Genomic DNA, 12,328 nt, shown 5'->3' with positions numbered 1-12,328 from the left:
GCTGCCTCTGGATCCCTGGAAGTGTCCAAGGCCAGGCTGAACAGGGCTTGGAGCAGCCTGGGGCAGTGGAAGGTGTCCCTGCCATGGCAGGGGGTGGGAATGAATGGACTTTAATATCCCTTCTAACCCAAACTAGTCTGGAATTTAAAAATAGGCAAAATCAGAATTAAAATCCCACTCATGTAACACTGAAAAGGTGGATTTGAGGAAAGAGGAAGCAAATGTGTGCTGTTCCCACCTTTTAACTCTCTTGCTGCTGCTGTGAGTTCTGCTGTGCAATCACAATTCCCAGTTTTCTTTCATCCCTCAGATTTTTGCAAACGTCTCAATCCTGAGAGTTTAAGGAGCTGTGTTTGCACAAGGTTTGGGTTTCTTGTGGCTGTGATGGAAGTTGATCCTGTTCTTGTCTCCTTGCTAATTTTTAGTTGGTATTTCTCTTTTCCATGATGTTAAGTTCCATGGTAGGGGGACCTGAGAAAAAAGTTTATTTTTTAACTGAATTACAACTCCTAAATAGAACCATCCCCAGTCAATGTTCATAACTGGGAACCTTTGATAAATGAGGTGATTTTGTTTTAGGCTGAACAAGACAACGGCCACCCTCTCCCTGCCTTTGCCAACCTCCACATCGAGATCCTGGATGAGAACAACCAGAAGCCTTATTTCACAAGGTCTACCTACGAGGGCTTCATCCTGGAATCCTCCCCAGTGGGAACGACCATCTCGGACAACCGGAACCTGACTTCCCCCCTGCAGCTCGTGGTGCTGGACAACGATGTGGAGGAGGTACAGCTGCTTCTTTTTATTATTTCCAGGATTCCTTTCTTTTTTCTTTTTTTTTTTTTTTTTTTTTTTTTTTTTTGGGTTATTTTTTATTGAGACAAACCTATTAAGATCAATGATTACAAAAAAAAATTAAATTTCATTATGATGTTTTGGTTTTGTTCTGAATTCAGATAGGTTTGGAAATGGGTTTTTTCTGGTTTGTTTTGCTCACATCTCCGGAAGACTCTGTTCTGTTCAAGGTGGTGAATGCTTATTTGCACAGAGGAATCAAAATGCATTTTGTGACAGGGATCAGCCTGCCCTACACCATGGAAATGGGAAAGGGATTCACAGAGAAAGGAATTCCTCATTTCAAGCAAAAAGAGGAGTAGGAGGAACAGTAGGAGGCTGAAAGTTCATTGAATTCTTTGCTCTGCCAGATTTTGGTGTAACATTGCTCAGAGTGAAAGGCCTCTCCAGAGGAATAGTAACCAAGTAGTAACATCTGTTTTGGGGTTTTCTTCTTGTTGTGGAATTCTGCTGTCACTGGGAGAGATAAAGAAATTCAGGAGTATTAACATCTCAATGAATGGAGAGAGGCTTTTTCCAAGGGTGTGCAGTGATACAAGGAATGGCTTCCCAGTGCCAGAGGGCAGGGATGGATGGGATATTGGGAATCAGGATTTTTTCCCTGTGGGGGTGGGCAGGCCCTGGATCCCTGGCAGTGCCCAAGGCCAGGCTGGAGCAGCCTGGGACGGTGGAAGGTGTCCCTGCCCATGGCAGAGGTGGAATGGGATGGGATTTAAGGTCCTTTCCAAATCAGACCATTCTAGGATTCTCTGACACAGCCAGAGGGGATCAGCCTCCTCCCTAGGTGGAAATATTCCATGTTCCTGTTCCTTTGGCATCACCTGGTTCATGCACAGCCCTTTCCAAAGCTGTGCCACGCTACAGGTGCAACATGGATGTGAGAGAACCAGATGGAAGTGCCTGTGTTTCAATTCAGTGCTAGGGACTCACAGAATCCTTCTAACCTACTGTGGGCAGGAGAATTCCCAGAATTCCAGCTGGGAGTGCAGCAATTGCATAGAGCTCCCATATAAAATGGCCAAACACTAAAATTGCTCCTCATGGAGCTAGATGGGACCTCAGGGTGGGATTGTTGGCAGAGGGAATGGTCATTAACTTCTGCAGGTTTCAGTGTCCTGATGGTTTCATTGTACCTCAGTAAATTCATGTCTTTAGGAATATATTTAAATTTAAAGATTGCTGATGAAACACTGAGACAAGCCCCCTCTGTGCTGGTGCATCCCAGTTCCCAGTGGTGACCCTGATCAAACATAATGAATTCTGCCTGTTAATTGAAATATTAAAATGACTCCATGTCCTCAAGTAAATGCTGAAAGAGAGTGCTCACTTAACTGGGTGTCTGAGGAAAAAAATGAACAAAACCCACTCTAAATTGAAACCCTGTGGGAATATGACAGAGAACTGCTATAAACCTTGCAGAAATTAATTTATAGATGGGACTTTGCAAACAGACCTTTCAGTAGAGCAGCCCTGCCAAGTGCTGATATAATTAAGTGCTCTGTTTAAATGCCATAAATTAAATTAAGCTACAGGAGTACCTTAAGACCTGAGCAAACCAAAGCTGAGATGAGGAACTTAAACTGTGTGAGCTGAGAGCTCTTTACACAAGGCTTCCCAAGCCTCTTTTTTACTTCCTCTTTGGTTTTCATGGGAGAAGATTAATTTATCCAGTGGTTAAGGTTAGTGGTAAAGCTGCACTGAGTAAAAATCATGGAATGGGTTGGGGTCTTAAAGCCATCCAGTGTCACCTCTGCCATGGCAGGGACATCCTCCACTGTCCCAGGCTGCTCCAAACCCTGTCCAACCTGGCCTTGGCATTCCTGGGTTATCTCATGCAGAACCAGGAGCTGGACCAAATGATCTTTGTGGGTTCCTTCCACCTCAGGGCATTCTGTGATTCTCTGGATTTTTTTTTTTTTTTTCCAGAGAACTTGTGGGAAATTTGAAAGAATTTCACTTAAGGATGTCTTGACAGCAGTGTGAGCAGACAGAGAAAGTAATGGATAAAATAAGTTTTAAATGCAGCTGCAAGTGCAGGTTATGAATTTTCAGTAATATAACTATAAAAGAAAAAAGAATAGATTTTTTTTTAACCAGGACAACTGAAGCATTTTAAATACCAAAGTATTTTTCTCTGATATTTGCCTGATTGCTTCTTTCACTCCCAGTTTTTGTTTGCAATTGTTTTGCAGTCAGTGCTCTCTCACAGGGACAGTTCTGGTGGCCCTGGGCAGTCCTGCTGTGACACTCCAGCAGTTGTAATAACTCAGGAAATATCCTTCCCAGCACTAAACAGCCCATTAATATCATTATTAAAACAAACAGAAGATCAAGGCAAAGACAAAAAGCTGCTTTCATTCCTTTAGGATTTATAAAGATAGGGGTTAAATTTTTTTTTATTTTTACACTTAAGAAAAACTAGAAATACTAACACTGAATTGTTCCTGTAGCACTGTGTGTCTCCCTTGATTAATTTAAGATGAATATCTCATGGTTTTTGTCTCCTGACACTCCCAGGAACAATTCCTAATTCCCAATATCCCATCCAGCCCTGCCCTCTGGCAGTAGAAGCCATTCCCTGTGTCCTGTCCCTCCATCCCTTGTCCCCAGTCCCTCTCCAGCTCTCCTGGAGCCCCTTCAGGCCCTGGCAGGGGCTCTGAGCTCTCCTTGGAGCCTTCTCCTCCCCAGGTGAGCACCCCCAGCTCTCCCAGCCTGGCTCCAGCCCTGCAGCAGCTCCAAGGCCTCCTCTGGGCTCATTCCAACAAATCCACATCTTTTTGTGTTGGGGACACAGAATTCCCCCTGCTTCTCCTCTGGATCTCAGATTTTCCATGTGAACATGGAAAAGATTTTCTCCTTCCACCTGGAAAAAAGAAGGGTAGATGCTGGAAACACCCTTCCAACAAAACAAATTTTTCGTGGGCATTTCAGTGCTGATCATCCTCCACTTGAACATGTTGTAAAACTCAGCTGTGTCATCAAAGTGTCTTTGTTGTCACTGCAGCTTTTAGGGGATGAGTCTGTAAATTGGGAAGTCTGAACAGTTTGGATACTCTCGGAACTTCTTCTGGCTGCCCTGGAGAACTTCAAAACCAAATTGATCCTGTCCAAAAACTTTTGGGATTGTTGAAACACACACAGAATAAATACCTATCTGCTCAGTCTCATAATTATCCCAATAGTTTTGATTTCATCTTCATCAATTTTAGAAAACTCTTTGCTTTGGGCAGAGTTGTAACCCCTGGTGGCATCTGAGAAGCAGCAGGGGTGGAACATCCACATCCATGCAGGAATTTCTCCAGAGGTTTTTCAAGCAGAACACACTCGGGCCCAGGCTTTGTTTATTGGGTGTAGCATTTTGTGTGTCTCATTTTGTTGGGGATTTTTTATCTGTAACCATGAATCCCCCAATGTTCTGCTGTCCCTCAGTCCCAGGTTTGTGCTTCCTCAAGTGTTCATTTTGTGTTTTCCTTTGTAGGTCCCACCAGGTGCCACCCCTGTAGGTATTGGGTGTTATGTGTGCAAAACACCTTTTTTGGGTTTAATTGTGTGATTTCTTCCTTTCTTTCCTCCCTCATTTCTCCCTGCCCTGGTGATGTTTGAGGCTGGGACTGTCCCTTGGTTTGTGAAGCCTGCAAAGAGCCCTTTAAACACATTGGACCCAATTTAGGGCATAAAGTCATACATTGTGGTTTCTTAATGTTCATTAAATTATTAGAAATCTTCAAAGACATCCTGAGTATTACAAAAGTGCTTTTTTAATTCAAAAGTACCTCAGGTTTGAGCTGTGTGCTTGAAATGCTCTTTGCAGGTTGCATGTGAGCTCTTTTGTGTGGATTGTGATAATTTTCTACTTGAAATTCCACATTAAACAATTTATGAGAGACCAGCCTTGTCTCCATGACCCAGTAATGTCACCAGAAATCACAATGCTGAATTCCACACTGCAAAATAAAATTATTTTAAACAATAAATTATTGAAAATTGTGTTGGCAGTGTAGCTGGGGCTGTTCTCTCTCACATGTGATGTTCAGTTAAGCCAAACTGGCTTTTCAGGCAGCATAAAATGGGACAATAATGTCAAATATCCCTGGTAATAATGTCCAAGCATAACAATGCTTTTCCAGATGAAGGGAATAAATTGCTCTGTGGCTCTGACATGCCTGGGAGGTGGTAAAACAGGCATTGATTGCTGTAAAGGCAATTACCTTCCATATTAGGAGAACATTTCTAAGAAAAAGATAGCAAAGGAATAGGACACATTACTCCAGGAGTGTTTGGGATCGCCATCATTGGTTTTTCTCAGGAATAAATTAGGAAATAAGCGCTGTTTATTAGTGTTCAAAAAGACATGAAAGCAAGAACTGCAACACTAACTAGGGGTTTTGTAAATTAAATTCTTAACGGACTTTATGATGTCTACAAAGTGAGCAATTATGGGCAATTACCTTCCCTAAGTTTTCCTGGAATGAAGAGGCTGCTGTTTGCATTGCTGGCTGTAAACTGAATTTTCATTTTCCTGGGGGCTGCAGTTGCAGCTTCAGGCACTGAGGAGCCACTGGCGTGGAACACTTGGATAATTCTTTCCCGTGGCTTCCTGGAATGTTTTCTCATTTAAATAGTGGGATATTTGCTGTTTGGGGGCTTTATTTGGGCTCATTTAAAGCAGTTTCTGTCTGTCCTGGTGTTGTGCTGCTCTGTCCTGGTCAGCTGGGGGTTGGGGACCTGTCCTGTGCTCCCAAGAGTTTTAATCCTCCAGGAATGGCACTAATGGAGGGACACTTCCAGGAGAGCCTTGGATTCAGCAAGAGTTCAAAGAAGTAATGCTCCTTTGGGGATTTTTTGCTGAACTCAGCTTTTCTCCTTTTGGGATTGTTTTTGGGATTCAGCCGGTTTTCCCTATGGCCTCCTCTGTAGGGGTGGGATTTGTGGAATGACATTGGAAAGCAGCTGGTAAAATCCTGGATTTTCTATCAAGGCTGGGACCACTCCTCTGGTTTCTCATCTCCACATCCCTGGAAGCAGTTAAAAGCAGTTTTTATAGGTTTTGTCTCCCAGCCTTTCGCATTTTCCTGGAGTTTTCATTCCCTTACCAACAGAAATAAATTCTGTAACTCATGAGCGAGGGCAGCAGGAGGTCAGGTTAAATCAACCAGATCGTGGACAAATAATTGTCCATACAATTCCTACAGGAAAGTTGTTGGAATACTGTGGGTACCAAAAAGAAATGTAGTTTGATTGAAAATTTAACTCATGAAGAGTCTAATCAGTTAAATAACTCAAAAAACACCTCGAAAGAGGTGGAAATCAGGAGTGACCCAAGCCATCAAGAAGCCATGAGTAAATTTACAAGGCTTTTTACTTTAAAATATTACTGTTCAGTTCATTTTTGATGTTTTCTCCCTATCAGCTGAGAAATTCCTAATTCTGCATAAATATTTTTTTTATTCTTTCTGGCACCTAAAGAGACCCCCTGAGCTGCCTCTCTTTCCTGAAATACTTCACCACATGTTATTCTCTTTGTTCAGTACACTAACCCAGCTGTTTCATTACTCTCTAATCAAGTTCAGCTTCTTTTGGGTTTTAATATGAAGATAAATGCTTGAATCTGGTTTCTCACATTAAGTTGTGTCTGGTATAAAAAAATCCTGTGTAATGGGGGAGAAAAAGACACTTATTAAAAACAATATACCAAACAGGTATTTGTTTACAATTGGATTTTCTTACTCTAGTGGTTTTTTAATACATTTTTCATCACGAAGATTTATGGGCCAGAAGTGAGGTTTTTTAAATTTTTTTTTTTTTATTTTACAGTTTCTTAGATTTTTTAATCACATCATTTGTGCTTATTTAGGTTTCAACTCAAACAAGCACTTGCAGCGAGTTGGAGACTTAATTAGAGATTTAGTCTCCCTCTGAATTAATAACAAAATGCTCTTTTTTTTTCCCCTTGATGTTGTTGAAAGACCAAGGATCCACAGCTCCATCTCTTCCTGAACGACTACACCACGTTTTTCACTGTGACCCCGAGTGGCATCACCCGCTACCTCACCCTGCTGCAGCCCGTGGACAGGGAGGTCCAGCAGCTCTACACCTTCTCTGTAAGTTCAAAAAATACAACCCTCTCACATCCAAAAGCTATTTATCTCCAAGTTTCAGAGCAAAATTTAAAGGTCTGCTCATTATAGTGGCAATTGTTATCTCTAGGGTGTAAAAAATATTTCCATCAGACATCAGCGCTGTATCTTTTATATTTTTGCAAATAGAAAAATGGTGTGACACAAAAATCTTGCTCAGACATAAAACAACAAGGTCAGAGATTAATAGAAACACAAATGGAAGGAAAATACAAGAAAACAAGGCATAATTTCTGTCCCTCTGACTGGTATCCAGAGGTTTAGGTTGGATATTAGGAAAAATGTATTAACAGAAGGGACTGGACTCAATCTTGGAGATCTTCCCCAACCTAAAGGAATTTATGATTCTCTGCTGATCAACTCAAGCCTCTTCTTTACAGTAGAACTGCCGCAAAACATTATAATATATTACAATAGCCATATTATATATAATATAATTAATTATTTATCATTAATTAACCATTAATTATAGTTATAATAATTATAATTAATTATCATTAATGATTAAGTAATTTATTATTAATTGTTATTATTAATATTATAATCTAGATATTGCAATATTATATTATAATATAGTTTAATACAAAACAAACTCTGCATCCATAGAGCTACAAGTAAATAAAATCACTTTTGCTTTGTTAACAAAATACTACCATGTCTTAAGGATGTTGTCCGGGATTTTGCCCACACAAAAATGTGATTTTTGCCTAATCTTTCTTATCCAATCAGCACAGTGCTTATCACCCAGAAAAGGGAGAGCGGTGAAGGATGAGTTTGTTGAGTGCAGCATTTTAGATTCCCCTGCCAGCACCTTCTCCATGGCCCCAGGATTGGCACCTGCTCCTCATCCCACAGCAGGATCTAAACCCTCTTTTTTATTCCCAGCCTTGTTTTCTCATTGCCTTTTTCCCCAAATCCCTGGAGCCAGAAACATGAGCTTTGTCTTGGGCTTTTTTCTTTATTTTTGGCCCAAATTAAAAAAAAAAAAATAGATGAACAGAAAGCACAGCCAGTAGTATTAAAAAAATATATGAGGAGGAGAAAAAGCTTAAATGGATTTAGTATTCCCTCAGGTTGTGGGTGAACCCCTTAACAGCTCCACAGTTATTTGGAAATGGGCTGTGGGTAAACCCAGTTCTTCTGCAGGGGTTTCCAGTCTGTGCCTCCCTATTTTCTGTCCATTGTCATTGGAAAGCAGAGCTCAGATTCCTCTGTGGAATAAAAGAGTAATTCCCACCTCAAAATGTTGTCTGGGAGGTCTGATGCCTTGAGAAGGCTGCCCTAGAACCGAGTTAAAGAATAAAGTGGGGATTTATTAAAAGGATCTCCTCCATGGATCCACCTTGGGCAGCACAAGAGCCCAGCCAGGGCTGCACCCAAGGTGAACCAAAATGGGCACAAAATGGACACCTGGTCATGAGGTCTCTCATTTTTATAATTTCTGCTCCATTTGCATATTGGAGTTGATTGTCCAATTCCAGCTTTAGCCCATGCAGTCCCATCCTGCTTGTTTTTCTCTCTTCAGCCCACGTTGTTTATGTTCTTGGGCCTGAGATTTGGATCATTTGTCCTTGGTCCCCAGCTAGAGCAGGAATTGTTTTGTCTCCCTGCTCTGTGCACAGAGCTCACCATCCCTTAGTGTGAAGCTCAGACCCACACACTAAAGCAGCACAGAATCTGAAAAATATAAAAGCTGAAACCTGAGCCATAAGGTTTAACAGAGATCCTAGGTGTGGTAATACCCAGGTGAAAACCCATGAACTCAGCAGCTCCAATCCCAGCCTCATCCCTGGGAAATTCCAAGTTATTCCCTCTCGCTTCTGTACTGGAAAGGTTTGGATGTGTTTGCTTTGCATTTGCCCTGAGTCTTGCACATGCTGAATCCTCCTGTAACTGTAAATGCAGAGAGAAACCAAATGCTGATTTTGGGTTGTCAGGCTGTAGTTTCTCCTGTTGGGATTGGATTGCTCTTGGAATTGTATTGAGAATACACCATTAAAATACCTTCCTGTCCTGCTTTTTTTGTCCCTTTCAAGATGGCAGCTTCTGATGGAGTCCAGGAGAGTGTCCCAGTGACTGTCAACATCGTGGTGATCGATGCAAATGATAATACCCCAACCTTCTCCAACATTTCCTACAGTGTCAAGATCTATACGGATATGCAGCCTGGGGAAGGTGTTATTAAGGTAATTTCAGGGCTTTTATTACCTTTGTTAACTCACTTTTTGTTAGGAGTACATGGCCTTGTTCATCTCAATCAGAAATGCACTGAAACAAGGTTGAAATGAAGTTTGGGCGTCTGCATCCACTTCAGTAATTAAATATCTATTCAAAATTGCTAATACTAAATGTCAGAGCTGCAGCTCAGCAGCTTCCTCTGAGGTTCCACAAAAAAATTTTCAGCTGAAAAATCTCAAAAAGAAAAAGAAAATCCTCCTTTATTGGCAGGACATTGAGATAAAACATTTTGGGAGAAAAGGTAAGCAGTGGAGTAGGACATAACCAGGAATGTTTTTCCATGCCAGAAAACCTGCTGGTTTTTGCAACTTTGTTTGTAGAGCAAATGAGCAATGAAAAATGGGTTGAACAAGGCTCCAGAGAGCAGCAGTTTCAATTAAATTTTGCCAGCACTGATTTGTTTTAGACCACAACTGGAGGTGAATCCTGGTGCCACTGAAATTAAAGGAAAAAGGCTCTTTTTGTGTAATTCTAAGATCTCAGCCCTGCTCTGAGTGCTGCCAGTCCAGATGGATGAGTAGACAAGATGCCATTGGTGGCTTTCCAGAGTGGTTGAAGGCAGTGGCAATACTGGGAAAATAAAATTAATCAGCTGACTTAAGTATAAAATGCCATTTTATGAACAGTAATCAGGAATTAATTTGAGTGTAGTAGTGATGAGGAGATGGTTCAGAAAGTGGCATTTTCTGAAATGAAAATTGAGATATACTTGTGCCTTTGCATCTTCAACTCTTTTTATTGTGGTGTTTTGTCCCCTCATCAATTTGGCCATGAGTGCTTAAAAACCATCAGGAACAGCCACAGGGGCATTTCCAGCAAAATTTGAGAGAAAGAGAAAAGTTTGAAGCATAGTTAAATTGTTAAAATGCTGCACAAGTCTGGGTGGGAACACAACAGCAAATACTGTTGTCATGAAGGAGCCAGGGAGCATGAGACAGAAATTGTTGCTAAATGAGATTTTTGCCGGGGAAAAAAAATGTTTTCTACTCAAAATTGGCCTTGAGGATGCCCTGAGCTGCCTGAGGTGTGTTAATGGTACCTGAGATGAAGCAGAGCAGCTCCTGGGGTTGTTTGAAGTGTTTCTGTGCTCAGAGGGAAGGTGCTGCTCTCCAGATTCTCAAACACACCCTGGCCTTGCAGCTGCAAACGTATTCCAAGCCTGGAGGCTTTCAAAGAGCAGGAGGACACATTTCTTAGGAAAATTGAGCAAGAACAGGTTATTTGGGAAAGGAATAATAGGGAAGTTAGGGCCTTTAGCTCACCTCTGCTAAAAATTTAAATTCCAAGAGTGAAGTTTTCCCAAATCCATGCTTCTGTCTGCAGAGTCAGCACATGACTACTTGCAGATTTTGTGAGTTTATAATCTGATCAGACGGGGAAGGTAGAAAATTCCAGCTGGTTCGGGAGAGGAGTTGTTTTTCAATTCATCCCACATTGCCAGATGATCTGAGTTTCTCAATTACTCAGCTTAAAAAAAAAAAAAAAAAAAACAAAAAAACCCAAAAAACCAAAAACCGGAGGGTCAGGTCTTAGGATTTCAGAGGACTGGTGATGATGCCAGAAATAAAGAGGGCCCAGCACAGGAGGGACCTGGAGCTGCTGCAGAGAGCCCAGGGCAGGCACCAGCATGGGCAGAGGGATGGAGCAGCTCTGCTGGGAGGAAAGGCTGGCACAGCTGGGGGGGCTCACCTGGACAGGAGAAGCTCTGGGGTGACCAAACTGTGGCCTTGCAGGGCCTGGAGGAGCTCCAGGAGAGCTGGAGAGGGACTCGGGACAGGACACAGGGAATGGCTCCCACTGCCAGAGGGCAGGGCTGGATGGGATGTTGGCAAGGAATTGTTCCCTGGCAGGGTTAGGAGGGCCTGGGATGGAATTCCCAGAGCAGCTGTGGCTGCCCCTGGATCCCTGGCAGTGCCCAAGGCCAGGCTGGAGCAGCCTGGGACAGTGGAAGGTGTCCCTGACATGACAGGGACACCTGTCATGGATGGGCTTTAAGGTCCTTTCCAACTCAAACTGTTCCATGACTCCCTGATGAGGATTTTGGGCAGCTGCCCTCTTTGGTAGGTTGCTCAATCTTTAGGTATAAAATACCTACAAATATATATATATATACACTTCATATATTTAAAGACTTTATAGAGACTTTCTCAAAGGCCAGACTGACTTTTCTTTCCCATTTTTGAACCCTGACACAATGATTTTGAGAGGTGCTCATCTTATTGTTTCTACAAGGAGCAAAGTCACCCTTTACCCCACCCTCCCTCCTGGGGTCAGGATCCTCTGCTGGGAGAGGATTCTCATCTCTGACAGCTCCCAGGGGAAAACAAGTTCATAAAACCACTTTGTCTGATCAGAGAAAAGCAGGTTAGAAAAAGAACACTGACCTCAGAGTGTCTGGACAGTCTCATAACCATCTGTAATAATCAGAATGATTTTCAGCCACTTGGTTTTATTATCCTTAGGGTAATATTCTTATATCTCTTATATTTTTTCCCCGAGTCAGTTGCAGGACAATGTACAAATAAAATGGACAAATAACCCCAGTTTGTGCTTTCTTGCTGCCTCATTTTGTGGGACGTTGTTTTGATTTTATTCTTGAAAATAGCCCCAAAACATAAAAGCTTTTAAGTTACTTGTGTTTGCTGTCTGGTACACTCTTAAAAAATAAAGGAAATTTAAAAATTCTTACGTTCTGCTTGAAAATAACCACAAATAGCAGACAAATATATAAATTACAAGCAGAATTCTATTTTCCCCCATTTTTATTTTCTTTTTGCCTGGGTGGTTAGACAAAGGACTTTTCCTTCTTTCCCTTTCAGAAAAGTGACAAAAAGAGGTTTTATTTTTATTTCAGTTGTCTCCTCTCAGTACTTGTGAAATTGTTTCAGGCCTTGGTTGAGAAGAGTTAAGTTTAAATCTATGTGTTTTGCTCCTTTCAACCTGAAATTTTCTCATTTTTCCTTCTCCTTTCATAGGTATTTTACTGTGCTCCCTGAGAGTTTCTCAATTGAGAAATCTGTACTTTAAAACAGTTAAATGTGGTAAATTATAACTGTCTGTAGAAAGATTGTTAACAGTAAACCTAGTAAAGTACTTAA

The 12,328-nt window shown here is 41.6% G+C and overlaps 1 protein-coding gene across 1 annotated transcript in view; it reads left to right on the top strand.

Annotated features, from left to right (window-relative positions):
- PCDH15 (protocadherin related 15) overlaps window positions 1–12,328 on the top strand; it is a 309,038-nt gene that overhangs the window by 159,486 nt on the left and 137,224 nt on the right. Inside the window, exons 12-14 of the mRNA XM_058810078.1 lie at window positions 580–786; window positions 6,822–6,956; window positions 9,029–9,178. Of these exons, the coding sequence (XP_058666061.1) occupies window positions 580–786; window positions 6,822–6,956; window positions 9,029–9,178 (492 nt within the window). The remainder of the gene's footprint in view (window positions 1–579; window positions 787–6,821; window positions 6,957–9,028; window positions 9,179–12,328) is intronic.

The sequence above is a fragment of the Ammospiza caudacuta genome, chromosome 9, assembly GCF_027887145.1.
Source record: "Ammospiza caudacuta isolate bAmmCau1 chromosome 9, bAmmCau1.pri, whole genome shotgun sequence".
Classification (NCBI taxonomy): domain Eukaryota; kingdom Metazoa; phylum Chordata; class Aves; order Passeriformes; family Passerellidae; genus Ammospiza; species Ammospiza caudacuta.
Note: the sequence above shows the minus strand (reverse complement) of the source record. Positions and strands in the feature narration are given on the sequence as shown.